This window comes from Catharus ustulatus, chromosome 1, assembly GCF_009819885.2.
Source record: "Catharus ustulatus isolate bCatUst1 chromosome 1, bCatUst1.pri.v2, whole genome shotgun sequence".
Taxonomy (NCBI): Eukaryota; Metazoa; Chordata; class Aves; order Passeriformes; family Turdidae; genus Catharus; species Catharus ustulatus.
This window is the reverse complement of record NC_046221.1, coordinates 55,388,490-55,402,571: the sequence shown is the minus strand read 5'-3', so window position 1 is coordinate 55,402,571 and position 14,082 is coordinate 55,388,490. Positions and strand designations below refer to the sequence as shown.

The following is a 14,082-nucleotide window of genomic DNA, read 5'->3' as shown; positions in this document are numbered from 1 at the left end:
GGTCGGCGTGGCGCTCGGTGGGGCTCTGCCGCTCGCCAGAAACTTTCCCGCCTGCGGCCTCCACCACCTCTGACAACCTGGGTCAGCAGGTCCCCAGCCTCCCAGCCCCGCTGCCCTCGCGCCCATGGGCTGCACCCTCCCCTCACCCAGGCGAGAGCGGAGCCACCAGGTTTAATAAAAGTGAGTGATTCTTCTCTGTGATATTTTAGTTTTTAGGCTGCATTTAAAGGCTACCCTGATCCGTGAAACATGTTTGCAAATTGAGCAACTGCCAGTAAAACACAGGATGGCGCGATTGTTACTAATTTGTTACTTTGTTGCACAGGAAAGTGCAGCTTATAACCAGGTGCGGCTTATACAAGGACAAAGACCTAAACGTTGCTGACACCTGGAGGTGGGGCTTATAATCAGGTGCGGCTTGTAATAGTGAAATTACTGCAAATACAACCCAAAATGCAATCAGTACAGGTTTTTTCCACTTTCTCAAGCCCCACGTTGAGTGGCAAAATATGTATGTGTCCTGGTTTAGGGCAAATTTGGGAGAAAACCTCCAAAGGGCCCCACCCAGGTAGCAAAGCCAAGTGGCCCCTCCCACAACCATTGCAGGAAGAAATTTCCTCAGAGAGAAGTGGAAAAAACCTATTTATTCAACAGGCAAAGCACTGCCCAGCACAAAAAACCAATACCAAAAAACAAAACCTCTTACTGCTCTGAAGAGACGACAAATACAGAAAGTCTCTTGCCTGTGGCTGATAGCTCGCCTCAGTCTGTTATCATTTTCTCCAGCGCTGGAAAATGCCGCTGCCCAGGCAAGGTGCCACCGGGCCACAGGTGGAAACTCCCGGTGCATCCCCCCAGTCTTTAGCAGATTCAAATAATTCCAGGGAAAAAAAAGAAAAAGACTTTCTGGGGAACTTCTCTGCTTCAGTCAACGAAAAACTAACTAAAAGCAAAGGGCAGCTGTCTCTGGCTGTCCACACACGGCAACCGTCCAGCAGACGAAGCGATGGAACCCCTATCTCCATGTTTTTGAAAACAACCGCCTCAGACATTCCACCGCTTCTCCTTCCCTACCCCCTTCATTCTCAAAGCCAGCCTTAAAGGTACAAAACTTATTTCTGGGCTAAACAGAAAAATTGGCAAACAATTCAACATGAGAAAGTCACTGCAGGACACAGTCTCAACATAACAATCGCACCATTCTCATGCTTCTTTTTGTCCTTTTCCTCATTCTCCTTAGTCTTTTTCCTTCTGCTCCTCTTCATACTCCTTTTACTTCTCACTATTGTTCTCCTTTTCCTTCTCATTCTCCTCCTTCTCACCCAACCCCTTCCAAACATTCACTACACTTTGATACAACTAACATTATGATTCCATTTACATTGCCACATAAACCACCACTCTCCAATTCGCTCTTCTGCTTTATTTTCCCTTTCCCCTTCAATTTTGCCTTGACCCCAGCAAGCCCTACATCACAATACCATCACCCGCTCCTACAGGTGCACTGTCACTGGGGCCCACATGACTTGGGAAAAAGAGGCAACGAGACATGGATTGGATGCAGGAAAAAATTATTGTGCCAAGAAATACAGTTAAGGAGGGGATAGGGACAGGGGGCAAGCCTAAGACAGGCTTGGGTATCACGGGTTACAGGAGGCCAGGGCAGATTGTGCACAGTTCAACTTCTGCATGCGGGTCTGAGGTGGCTGCAGGGGTTTGGGCTGGGCTGTGGTGGCTCTAGCAGGGCCTGCAGGTGTCCCAGAGATTCTTGCTGTAGCGGGGCAGGGCGCAAGGGCTGTAGGCGGGAGCAGCGCAGGCTCTGCCAAAGGTGCAGAGGCCACCCGAGGCCTGGGTGGCACCGGCGCCGTAGAGGCCGCCCAGCCCCAGGGAGCCGCCAAAGGCCGGTGCTCCAGAGGAGCCCACCACGGCTTGCTGGGGGAAGGAGGTGAGGATGGGGCCGGGGAAGGTGACCACCACGGGGGGCGGCTGGATCAAGGCAGACGAGTCGGGACACTGGCGGGCGCACAGCTCGTTGCAGCTCTCAGCGATGGGCTGGGGCACAGCCACGCTGGTTTTTGGGGTGCACAGGTCATAGCAGGACATCTTGGAGAGCGATGCGAGTGTGCTCTGCAAAAGAGGGCGGTCGTGGCAGGACAGCAGCCAAGGCAGCATGCAAGCCACAGGAGCCAATGCTGGAGCAGAGGGCCGCGGGCAGAGGCACTCGCACACTTACCCTTGTCCTCTAGGAGGAGAAGGTGGCCAGGTGAGTGTATGGCCCAGTCTGGCCCAGGCAGGGCTTTTATAGCAGCCCCAGCATTGCTCAGCTCCAGCCAGCCCAATCTGCACAGTGGATACTCCCTGCTGATGCTGACAGCAGTGATGTGTGGCCACTGCCCATCCCTGAATCAGCATCCCACAGGTGTCACCAAGCCCCTCCCTTTGCCCAAGCCATCTTTCCTTCCTGCCACGTCAGATATTGATACCAGGGATGGCACACAGGAATGGGCTCCATTAACACGTGACAGAAGCTGGAGCGTCTCTGGAAGGTGTGCCAAGAGCCTGCACCTTGGACGTGACCTGTTCATTACAGGAGAGCACAGCAGAACCAGACGCCATTTGCCTGGAGTCAGTGCCCAGGAAACTCTTTTACCTTGGCAGCAACACACCTCTTGTGTCCTTCCTGATCTATACATGGAACAAGGAGGAGAGATGTCCACCTGGCCCAGCCTGATTCCAGACCTGCCCCAACCCTTAGGACCTTTAAAGGCCTTCCTGGAGCCCATTCCTGTCTGGCATACTGGCTATCAAGCATCTGACGTGGCAGGAAGGATACGATGGCTTGGTCACTGGGAGGTGCTGGGGTGATAACTAGGGGATGCTGATTCAAGCAGGGGCAGCGGTTGCACATCAGTGGTGTCAGTAGCAGAAGCACCAACTGCAGGGAGTGTCTTCTCTGCAAATTGGCCTGGCTGGAGCTGAGCAATGCTGGGGCTTCTATAAAAGCGCTGCCTGGGCCAGACTGGGCCAAACACTCACCTGGCCATCTTCTCCTCCTGAGGAAAAAGGGTAAGTGGATGAGCGCTTCTGCCTGTGACAGCCGGCTCCAGTCACAGCCCCTGTAGCTTGGGTGCTGTCTCTGCTGCTCTCCTGCCATGGCTACCATCTCTTGCAGAGCACCCTCACATCCCTCTCCAAGATGTCCTGCTACGATGTGTGCACCCCAAAAACCAGCGTCGCTGTGCCCCAGCCCATCGCTGAGAGCTGCAACGAGCTGTGCGCCCGCCAGTGTCCCGACTCGTCTGCCTTGATCCAGCCGCCCCCCGTGGTGGTCACCTTCCCCGGCCCCATCCTCACCTCCTTCCCCCAGCAAGCCGTGGTGGGCTCCTCTGGAGCACCGGCCTTTGGCGGCTCCCTGGGGCTGGGCGGCCTCTACGGCGCCGGCGCCACCCAGGCCTCGGGTGGCCTCTGCACCTTTGGCAGAGCCTGCGCTGCTCCCGCCTACAGCCCTTGCGCCCTGCCCCGCTACAGCAAGAAGCTCTGGGACACCTGCGGGCCCTGCTAGAGCCACCACAGCCCAGTCCCATTCCTTGCAGCCGCCTCAGCCCAGCATGGAGAAATTGAGCTCTGCACAAGCTGCCCTGGCCTTCTGCAGCCCATGACACCCGGCCTGCCTGGGTTCTGCCCACTGTCCCTCTTCCCTCCTCTCCTGTCCTGCTTGGTACAATAAAGATTTCCTGCATCCACTTCCTGTCTCTTTGCCTCCTTTTCTAACGTCCTTTCAGCCCCGGAGATGGGGGAGATGCAAGAGTGGGGGGCAAAAGCTGATACTGGGAGTACTGAAAATGAAGTGGAAGGGAACGGTAAAAGGAAGAGGAAAGTGGAAAGAGTTGGTTAAACTGGAGAGAAAAATGGAATTAATGCACAGGTGGAAGGATATGAAGGAGAGCTCTGGGAATGAGGCTGAGATGGAGAAGGGGAAGGAGCTCCAAGCACTCTGTCTGAGAACAGCCGGATCTCACTGATTGTAGACCATGAGACCAGGAGCTCTTGCACGTGTGCAGTAGTGCTAGCAACAGGTGTGGCCCCGGGGCTGGGAGCTCTCCAGGGGCAAAGGCTGCTACAGCTCCAGGCCCTCTGTGCCACCGTGGCTCTGCTAAAGGACCAGGGACAGAAATGAGAAAGAGGCTTCTCCCTTTCTATGCCATGTGCATTGACAAATTTCATTGTCATCAAGTCCTTCCTTTTCCCTTTCTCTGTCTTTGTCTTCCTTCTTTATAGATCTCATTCTCTTTGTTTCTCATCTTCTCCTTCTTCATCACTTTCTTCCCCTTCATCTTGTCCTTCTTCTTCTCGTGTGGGGAGCTAGGCTAAAAGGATAATGCAGGAGGGAGGCCTTTCCAATGACTGCAACTGTACTGATTGCTGAGGAGTGAAAACACCTGTGTGTGGCCAATCAGTTTGGCGGATATGAAGGAGTGGGTTAGCTGGCCGCTAGGTACAGGCACTTGCATTTGGAGCATGAGAATGAGAGTCTGCTGGAGTAAGAGAAGGAATCTGCTGGCTGTGGTGCGACAAGGTAAGGGATGTGCAGTCTTGTAAGGGCCAGATACGGTGAGAAGATGATGTGTGAGGGACAGTCAGGGTTAGGCAGCCAGGAAAGTTCCAGCTTGAGTTTGGGCCGTCATGGAGAGTGAAAGAAGGAGTCAGTGGTATGTGGAGCTGCTGTAAGAGAAAGAATCAGCACTGTGTGAAGCTGCCTATAAAAAATGAAGCCAGAGTTGTCTGAAAGAGGTCAATGGAAGAAGGAAAAAGAGTTACAAAGAATAAAGTTTATAAAGACGGAATATAGAGGTTGCTACAAAAGGACTGTTGGTGATCCCAGTTAAAGGGCTGTTGTTGATAGCAGGTGAGTCCATCTCAACGTAATAATTGAACGTTCTTGTCCTCCTATTTCTTATCCTCAATCTCATTAGTTTTTACTTCTGCTTTTCTTCATTGTCCTTCTACTCCCCCAACCCCTTCCAAATATTCTCTATCTTTTGATTCAATTAACATTCTGATTTCATTTACATCTCCACATTAATGTTCACTCTCCTATTCTCTGCTCTATTTTCTGTTTCCCTTTCAATTTTCCATTTCCTCAGGCCCTCCCTGCATCACTATTTCCTCTCCCACTCTTGCAACTACCCATGCCTGGGATGGTCATGCAAAAAAGAGATAGGAATTGGATGCAGGAAAACTTTATTGTACCAAGAAGGGCAGAAGAGGAGGGGAGAGGGAAGGGGAGCAAGCCAAAGACAGGTTAGGTATCACGGGCTACAGGAGGCCAGGGCAGATTGTGCACAGTTCAACTTCTCCATGCAGGGCTGAGGCGGCTGCAGGGGTTTGGGCTGGGCTGTGGTGGCTCTAGCAGGGCCCGCAGGTGTCCCAGAGCTTCTTGCTGTAGCGGGGCAGGGCGCAAGGGCTGTAGGCGGGAGCAGCGCAGGCTCTGCCAAAGGTGCAGAGGCCACCCGAGGCCTGGGTGGCGCCGGCGCCGTAGAGGCCGCCCAGCCCCAGGGAGCCGCCAAAGGCCGGTGCTCCAGAGGAGCCCACCACGGCTTGCTGGGGGAAGGAGGTGAGGATGGGGCCGGGGAAGGTGACCACCACGGGGGGCGGCTGGATCAAGGCAGACGAGTCGGGACACTGGCGGGCGCACAGCTCGTTGCAGCTCTCAGCGATGGGCTGGGGCACAGCCACGCTGGTTTTTGGGGTGCACAGGTCATAGCAGGACATCTTGGAGAGCGATGCGAGTGTGCTCTGCAAAAGAGGGCGGTCGTGGCAGGACAGCAGCCAAGGCAGCATGCAAGCCACAGGAGCCAATGCTGGAGCAGAGGGCCGCGGGCAGAGGCACTCGCACACTTACCCTTGTCCTCTAGGAGGAGAAGGTGGCCAGGTGAGTGTATGGCCCAGTCTGGCCCAGGCAGGGCTTTTATAGCAGCCCCAGCATTGCTCAGCTCCAGCCAGCCCAATCTGCACAGTGGATACTCCCTGCTGATGCTGACAGCAGTGATGTGTGGCCACTGCCCATCCCTGAATCAGCATCCCACAGGTGTCACCAAGCCCCTCCCTTTGCCCAAGCCATCTTTCCTTCCTGCCACGTCAGATATTGATACCAGGGATGGCACACAGGAATGGGCTCCATTAACACGTGACAGAAGCTGGAGCGTCTCTGGAAGGTGTGCCAAGAGCCTGCACCTTGGACGTGACCTGTTCATTACAGGAGAGCACAGCAGAACCAGACGCCATTTGCCTGGAGTCAGTGCCCAGGAAACTCTTTTACCTTGGCAGCAACACACCTCTTGTGTCCTTCCTGATCTATACATGGAACAAGGAGGAGAGATGTCCGCCTGGCCCAGCCTGATTCCAGACCTGCCCCAACCCTTAGGACCTTTAAAGGCCTTCCTGGAGCCCATTCCTGTCTGGCATCCTGGCTATCAAGCATCTGACATGGCAGGAAGGATACGATGGCTTGGTCACTGGGAGGTGCTGGGGTGATAACTAGGGGATGCTGATTCAAGCAGGGGCAGCGGTTGCACATCAGTGGTGTCAGTAGCAGAAGCACCAACTGCAGGGAGTGTCTTCTCTGCAAATTGGCCTGGCTGGAGCTGAGCAATGCTGGGGCTTCTATAAAAGCGCTGCCTGGGCCAGACTGGGCCAAACACTCACCTGGCCATCTTCTCCTCCTGAGGAAAAAGGGTAAGTGGATGAGCGCTTCTGCCTGTGACAGCCGGCTCCAGTCACAGCCCCTGTAGCTTGGGTGCTGTCTCTGCTGCTCTCCTGCCATGGCTACCATCTCTTGCAGAGCACCCTCACATCCCTCTCCAAGATGTCCTGCTACGATGTGTGCACCCCAAAAACCAGCGTCGCTGTGCCCCAGCCCATCGCTGAGAGCTGCAACGAGCTGTGCGCCCGCCAGTGCCCCGACTCGTCTGCCTTGATCCAGCCGCCCCCCGTGGTGGTCACCTTCCCCGGCCCCATCCTCACCTCCTTCCCCCAGCAAGCCGTGGTGGGCTCCTCTGGAGCACCGGCCTTTGGCGGCTCCCTGGGGCTGGGCGGCCTCTACGGCGCCGGCGCCACCCAGGCCTCGGGTGGCCTCTGCACCTTTGGCAGAGCCTGTGCTGCTCCCGCCTACAGCCCTTGCGCCCTGCCCCGCTACAGCAAGAAGCTCTGGGACACCTGCGGGCCCTGCTAGAGCCACCACAGCCCAGCCCCATTCCTTGCAGCCGCCTCAGCCCAGCATGGAGAAATTGAGCTCTGCACAAGCTGCCCTGGCCTTCTGCAGCCCATGACACCCGGCCTGCCTGGGTTCTGCCCACTGTCCCTCTTCCCTCCTCTCCTGTCCTGCTTGGTACAATAAAGATTTCCTGCATCCACTTCCTGTCTCTTTGCCTCCTTTTCTAACGTCCTTTCAGCCCCGGAGATGGGGGAGATGCAAGAGTGGGGGGCAAAAGCTGATACTGGGAGTACTGAAAATGAAGTGGAAGGGAACGGTAAAAGGAAGAGGAAAGTGGAAAGAGTTGGTTAAACTGGAGAGAAAAATGGAATTAATGCACAGGTGGAAGGATATGAAGGAGAGCTCTGGGAATGAGGCTGAGATGGAGAAGGGGAAGGAGCTCCAAGCACTCTGTCTGAGAACAGCCGGATCTCACTGATTGTAGACCATGAGACCAGGAGCTCTTGCACGTGTGCAGTAGTGCTAGCAACAGGTGTGGCCCCGGGGCTGGGAGCTCTCCAGGGGCAAAGGCTGCTACAGCTCCAGGCCCTCTGTGCCACCGTGGCTCTGCTAAAGGACCAGGGACAGAAATGAGAAAGAGGCTTCTCCCTTTCTATGCCATGTGCATTGACAAATTTCATTGTCATCAAGTCCTTCCTTTTCCCTTTCTCTGTCTTTGTCTTCCTTCTTTATAGATCTCATTCTCTTTGTTTCTCATCTTCTCCTTCTTCATCACTTTCTTCCCCTTCATCTTGTCCTTCTTCTTCTCGTGTGGGGAGCTAGGCTAAAAGGATAATGCAGGAGGGAGGCCTTTCCAATGACTGCAACTGTACTGATTGCTGAGGAGTGAAAACACCTGTGTGTGGCCAATCAGTTTGGCGGATATGAAGGAGTGGGTTAGCTGGCCGCTAGGTACAGGCACTTGCATTTGGAGCATGAGAATGAGAGTCTGCTGGAGTAAGAGAAGGAATCTGCTGGCTGTGGTGCGACAAGGTAAGGGATGTGCAGTCTTGTAAGGGCCAGATACAGGTGAGAAGATGATGTGTGAGGGACAGTCAGGGTTAGGCAGCCAGGAAAGTTCCAGCTTGAGTTTGGGCCGTCATGGAGAGTGAAAGAAGGAGTCAGTGGTATGTGGAGCTGCTGTAAGAGAAAGAATCAGCACTGTGTGAAGCTGCCTATAAAAAATGAAGCCAGAGTTGTCTGAAAGAGGTCAATGGAAGAAGGAAAAAGAGTTACAAAGAATAAAGTTTATAAAGACGGAATATAGAGGTTGCTACAAAAGGACTGTTGGTGATCCCAGTTAAAGGGCTGTTGTTGATAGCAGGTGAGTCCATCTCAACGTAATAATTGAACGTTCTTGTCCTCCTATTTCTTATCCTCAATCTCATTAGTTTTTACTTCTGCTTTTCTTCATTGTCCTTCTACTCCCCCAACCCCTTCCAAATATTCTCTATCTTTTGATTCAATTAACATTCTGATTTCATTTACATCTCCACATTAATGTTCACTCTCCTATTCTCTGCTCTATTTTCTGTTTCCCTTTCAATTTTCCATTTCCTCAGGCCCTCCCTGCATCACTATTTCCTCTCCCACTCTTGCAACTACCCATGCCTGGGATGGTCATGCAAAAAAGAGATAGGAATTGGATGCAGGAAAACTTTATTGTACCAAGAAGGGCAGAAGAGGAGGGGAGAGGGAAGGGGAGCAAGCCAAAGACAGGTTAGGTATCACGGGCTACAGGAGGCCAGGGCAGATTGTGCACAGTTCAACTTCTCCATGCAGGGCTGAGGCGGCTGCAGGGGTTTGGGCTGGGCTGTGGTGGCTCTAGCAGGGCCCACAGGTGTCCCAGAGCTTCTTGCTGTAGCGGGGCAGGGCGCAAGGGCTGTAGGCGGGAGCAGCGCAGGCTCTGCCAAAGGTGCAGAGGCCACCCGAGGCCTGGGTGGCGCCGGCGCCGTAGAGGCCGCCCAGCCCCAGGGAGCCGCCAAAGGCCGGTGCTCCAGAGGAGCCCACCACGGCTTGCTGGGGGAAGGAGGTGAGGATGGGGCCGGGGAAGGTGACCACCACGGGGGGCGGCTGGATCAAGGCAGACGAGTCGGGGCACTGGCGGGCGCACAGCTCGTTGCAGCTCTCAGCGATGGGCTGGGGCACAGCCACGCTGGTTTTTGGGGTGCACAGGTCATAGCAGGACATCTTGGAGAGCGATGCGAGTGTGCTCTGCAAAAGAGGGCGGTCGTGGCAGGACAGCAGCCAAGGCAGCATGCAAGCCACAGGAGCCAATGCTGGAGCAGAGGGCCGCGGGCAGAGGCACTCGCACACTTACCCTTGTCCTCTAGGAGGAGAAGGTGGCCAGGTGAGTGTATGGCCCAGTCTGGCCCAGGCAGGGCTTTTATAGCAGCCCCAGCATTGCTCAGCTCCAGCCAGCCCAATCTGCACAGTGGATACTCCCTGCTGATGCTGACAGCAGTGATGTGTGGCCACTGCCCATCCCTGAATCAGCATCCCACAGGTGTCACCAAGCCCCTCCCTTTGCCCAAGCCATCTTTCCTTCCTGCCACGTCAGATATTGATACCAGGGATGGCACACAGGAATGGGCTCCATTAACACGTGACAGAAGCTGGAGCGTCTCTGGAAGGTGTGCCAAGAGCCTGCACCTTGGACGTGACCTGTTCATTACAGGAGAGCACAGCAGAACCAGACGCCATTTGCCTGGAGTCAGTGCCCAGGAAACTCTTTTACCTTGGCAGCAACACACCTCTTGTGTCCTTCCTGATCTATACATGGAACAAGGAGGAGAGATGTCCACCTGGCCCAGCCTGATTCCAGACCTGCCCCAACCCTTAGGACCTTTAAAGGCCTTCCTGGAGCCCATTCCTGTCTGGCATCCTGGCTATCAAGCATCTGACGTGGCAGGAAGGATACGATGGCTTGGTCACTGGGAGGTGCTGGGGTGATAACTAGGGGATGCTGATTCAAGCAGGGGCAGCGGTTGCACATCAGTGGTGTCAGTAGCAGAAGCACCAACTGCAGGGAGTGTCTTCTCTGCAAATTGGCCTGGCTGGAGCTGAGCAATGCTGGGGCTTCTATAAAAGCGCTGCCTGGGCCAGACTGGGCCAAACACTCACCTGGCCATCTTCTCCTCCTGAGGAAAAAGGGTAAGTGGATGAGCGCTTCTGCCTGTGACAGCCGGCTCCAGTCACAGCCCCTGTAGCTTGGGTGCTGTCTCTGCTGCTCTCCTGCCATGGCTACCATCTCTTGCAGAGCACCCTCACATCCCTCTCCAAGATGTCCTGCTACGATGTGTGCACCCCAAAAACCAGCGTGGCTGTGCCCCAGCCCATCGCTGAGAGCTGCAACGAGCTGTGCGCCCGCCAGTGTCCCGACTCGTCTGCCTTGATCCAGCCGCCCCCCGTGGTGGTCACCTTCCCCGGCCCCATCCTCACCTCCTTCCCCCAGCAAGCCGTGGTGGGCTCCTCTGGAGCACCGGCCTTTGGCGGCTCCCTGGGGCTGGGCGGCCTCTACGGCGCCGGCGCCACCCAGGCCTCGGGTGGCCTCTGCACCTTTGGCAGAGCCTGCGCTGCTCCCGCCTACAGCCCTTGCGCCCTGCCCCGCTACAGCAAGAAGCTCTGGGACACCTGCGGGCCCTGCTAGAGCCACCACAGCCCAGCCCCATTCCTTGCAGCCGCCTCAGCCCAGCATGGAGAAATTGAGCTCTGCACAAGCTGCCCTGGCCTTCTGCAGCCCATGACACCCGGCCTGCCTGGGTTCTGCCCACTGTCCCTCTTCCCTCCTCTCCTGTCCTGCTTGGTACAATAAAGATTTCCTGCATCCACTTCCTGTCTCTTTGCCTCCTTTTCTAACGTCCTTTCAGCCCCGGAGATGGGGGAGATGCAAGAGTGGGGGGCAAAAGCTGATACTGGGAGTACTGAAAATGAAGTGGAAGGGAACGGTAAAAGGAAGAGGAAAGTGGAAAGAGTTGGTTAAACTGGAGAGAAAAATGGAATTAATGCACAGGTGGAAGGATATGAAGGAGAGCTCTGGGAATGAGGCTGAGATGGAGAAGGGGAAGGAGCTCCAAGCACTCTGTCTGAGAACAGCCGGATCTCACTGATTGTAGACCATGAGACCAGGAGCTCTTGCACGTGTGCAGTAGTGCTAGCAACAGGTGTGGCCCCGGGGCTGGGAGCTCTCCAGGGGCAAAGGCTGCTACAGCTCCAGGCCCTCTGTGCCACCGTGGCTCTGCTAAAGGACCAGGGACAGAAATGAGAAAGAGGCTTCTCCCTTTCTATGCCATGTGCATTGACAAATTTCATTGTCATCAAGTCCTTCCTTTTCCCTTTCTCTGTCTTTGTCTTCCTTCTTTATAGATCTCATTCTCTTTGTTTCTCATCTTCTCCTTCTTCATCACTTTCTTCCCCTTCATCTTGTCCTTCTTCTTCTCGTGTGGGGAGCTAGGCTAAAAGGATAATGCAGGAGGGAGGCCTTTCCAATGACTGCAACTGTACTGATTGCTGAGGAGTGAAAACACCTGTGTGTGGCCAATCAGTTTGGCGGATATGAAGGAGTGGGTTAGCTGGCCGCTAGGTACAGGCACTTGCATTTGGAGCATGAGAATGAGAGTCTGCTGGAGTAAGAGAAGGAATCTGCTGGCTGTGGTGCGACAAGGTAAGGGATGTGCAGTCTTGTAAGGGCCAGATACGGTGAGAAGATGATGTGTGAGGGACAGTCAGGGTTAGGCAGCCAGGAAAGTTCCAGCTTGAGTTTGGGCCGTCATGGAGAGTGAAAGAAGGAGTCAGTGGTATGTGGAGCTGCTGTAAGAGAAAGAATCAGCACTGTGTGAAGCTGCCTATAAAAAATGAAGCCAGAGTTGTCTGAAAGAGGTCAATGGAAGAAGGAAAAAGAGTTACAAAGAATAAAGTTTATAAAGACGGAATATAGAGGTTGCTACAAAAGGACTGTTGGTGATCCCAGTTAAAGGGCTGTTGTTGATAGCAGGTGAGTCCATCTCAACGTAATAATTGAACGTTCTTGTCCTCCTATTTCTTATCCTCAATCTCATTAGTTTTTACTTCTGCTTTTCTTCATTGTCCTTCTACTCCCCCAACCCCTTCCAAATATTCTCTATCTTTTGATTCAATTAACATTCTGATTTCATTTACATCTCCACATTAATGTTCACTCTCCTATTCTCTGCTCTATTTTCTGTTTCCCTTTCAATTTTCCATTTCCTCAGGCCCTCCCTGCATCACTATTTCCTCTCCCACTCTTGCAACTACCCATGCCTGGGATGGTCATGCAAAAAAGAGATAGGAATTGGATGCAGGAAAACTTTATTGTACCAAGAAGGGCAGAAGAGGAGGGGAGAGGGAAGGGGAGCAAGCCAAAGACAGGTTAGGTATCACGGGCTACAGGAGGCCAGGGCAGATTGTGCACAGTTCAACTTCTCCATGCAGGGCTGAGGCGGCTGCAGGGGTTTGGGCTGGGCTGTGGTGGCTCTAGCAGGGCCCGCAGGTGTCCCAGAGCTTCTTGCTGTAGCGGGGCAGGGCGCAAGGGCTGTAGGCGGGAGCAGCGCAGGCTCTGCCAAAGGTGCAGAGGCCACCCGAGGCCTGGGTGGCGCCGGCGCCGTAGAGGCCGCCCAGCCCCAGGGAGCCGCCAAAGGCCGGTGCTCCAGAGGAGCCCACCACGGCTTGCTGGGGGAAGGAGGTGAGGATGGGGCCGGGGAAGGTGACCACCACGGGGGGCGGCTGGATCAAGGCAGACGAGTCGGGACACTGGCGGGCGCACAGCTCGTTGCAGCTCTCAGCGATGGGCTGGGGCACAGCCACGCTGGTTTTTGGGGTGCACAGGTCATAGCAGGACATCTTGGAGAGCGATGCGAGTGTGCTCTGCAAAAGAGGGCGGTCGTGGCAGGACAGCAGCCAAGGCAGCATGCAAGCCACAGGAGCCAATGCTGGAGCAGAGGGCCGCGGGCAGAGGCACTCGCACACTTACCCTTGTCCTCTAGGAGGAGAAGGTGGCCAGGTGAGTGTATGGCCCAGTCTGGCCCAGGCAGGGCTTTTATAGCAGCCCCAGCATTGCTCAGCTCCAGCCAGCCCAATCTGCACAGTGGATACTCCCTGCTGATGCTGACAGCAGTGATGTGTGGCCACTGCCCATCCCTGAATCAGCATCCCACAGGTGTCACCAAGCCCCTCCCTTTGCCCAAGCCATCTTTCCTTCCTGCCACGTCAGATATTGATACCAGGGATGGCACACAGGAATGGGCTCCATTAACACGTGACAGAAGCTGGAGCGTCTCTGGAAGGTGTGCCAAGAGCCTGCACCTTGGACGTGACCTGTTCATTACAGGAGAGCACAGCAGAACCAGACGCCATTTGCCTGGAGTCAGTGCCCAGGAAACTCTTTTACCTTGGCAGCAACACACCTCTTGTGTCCTTCCTGATCTATACATGGAACAAGGAGGAGAGATGTCCGCCTGGCCCAGCCTGATTCCAGACCTGCCCCAACCCTTAGGACCTTTAAAGGCCTTCCTGGAGCCCATTCCTGTCTGGCATCCTGGCTATCAAGCATCTGACGTGGCAGGAAGGATACGATGGCTTGGTCACTGGGAGGTGCTGGGGTGATAACTAGGGGATGCTGATTCAAGCAGGGGCAGCGGTTGCACATCAGTGGTGTCAGTAGCAGAAGCACCAACTGCAGGGAGTGTCTTCTCTGCAAATTGGCCTGGCTGGAGCTGAGCAATGCTGGGGCTTCTATAAAAGCGCTGCCTGGGCCAGACTGGGCCAAACACTCACCTGGCCATCTTCTCCTCCTGAGGAAAAAGGGTAAGTGG

General features: G+C 54.8%; 7 protein-coding genes across 7 annotated transcripts; 3 read left to right on the top strand and 4 right to left on the bottom strand.

Annotated features, from left to right (window-relative positions):
- Positions 1-1,737: 1,737 nt before the first annotated feature.
- LOC116993428 (scale keratin-like) lies at positions 1,738-2,103 on the bottom strand. Its single transcript, XM_033054010.1, has one exon. The coding sequence runs from the start codon at positions 2,101-2,103 to the stop codon at positions 1,738-1,740; it is 366 nt and encodes a 121-aa protein (XP_032909901.1).
- Positions 2,104-3,196: 1,093 nt separating this feature from the next.
- LOC117009134 (scale keratin-like) lies at positions 3,197-3,562 on the top strand. Its single transcript, XM_033083362.1, has one exon. The coding sequence runs from the start codon at positions 3,197-3,199 to the stop codon at positions 3,560-3,562; it is 366 nt and encodes a 121-aa protein (XP_032939253.1).
- A 1,844-nt stretch (positions 3,563-5,406) lies between these two features.
- On the bottom strand, positions 5,407-5,772 carry LOC117005333 (scale keratin-like). Its single transcript, XM_033076894.1, has one exon. It carries the CDS (start codon positions 5,770-5,772, stop codon positions 5,407-5,409), a length of 366 nt encoding a protein of 121 aa, XP_032932785.1.
- A 1,093-nt stretch (positions 5,773-6,865) lies between these two features.
- LOC117009141 (scale keratin-like) lies at positions 6,866-7,231 on the top strand. The gene has a single exon (XM_033083375.1). It carries the CDS (start codon positions 6,866-6,868, stop codon positions 7,229-7,231), a length of 366 nt encoding a protein of 121 aa, XP_032939266.1.
- Positions 7,232-9,076: 1,845 nt separating this feature from the next.
- On the bottom strand, positions 9,077-9,442 carry LOC117004862 (scale keratin-like). The gene has a single exon (XM_033075988.1). The coding sequence runs from the start codon at positions 9,440-9,442 to the stop codon at positions 9,077-9,079; it is 366 nt and encodes a 121-aa protein (XP_032931879.1).
- Positions 9,443-10,535: 1,093 nt separating this feature from the next.
- On the top strand, positions 10,536-10,901 carry LOC117009150 (scale keratin-like). The gene has a single exon (XM_033083387.1). It carries the CDS (start codon positions 10,536-10,538, stop codon positions 10,899-10,901), a length of 366 nt encoding a protein of 121 aa, XP_032939278.1.
- Positions 10,902-12,745: 1,844 nt separating this feature from the next.
- Positions 12,746-13,111, bottom strand: LOC117004851 (scale keratin-like). The gene has a single exon (XM_033075977.1). The coding sequence runs from the start codon at positions 13,109-13,111 to the stop codon at positions 12,746-12,748; it is 366 nt and encodes a 121-aa protein (XP_032931868.1).
- Positions 13,112-14,082: the final 971 nt, after the last annotated feature.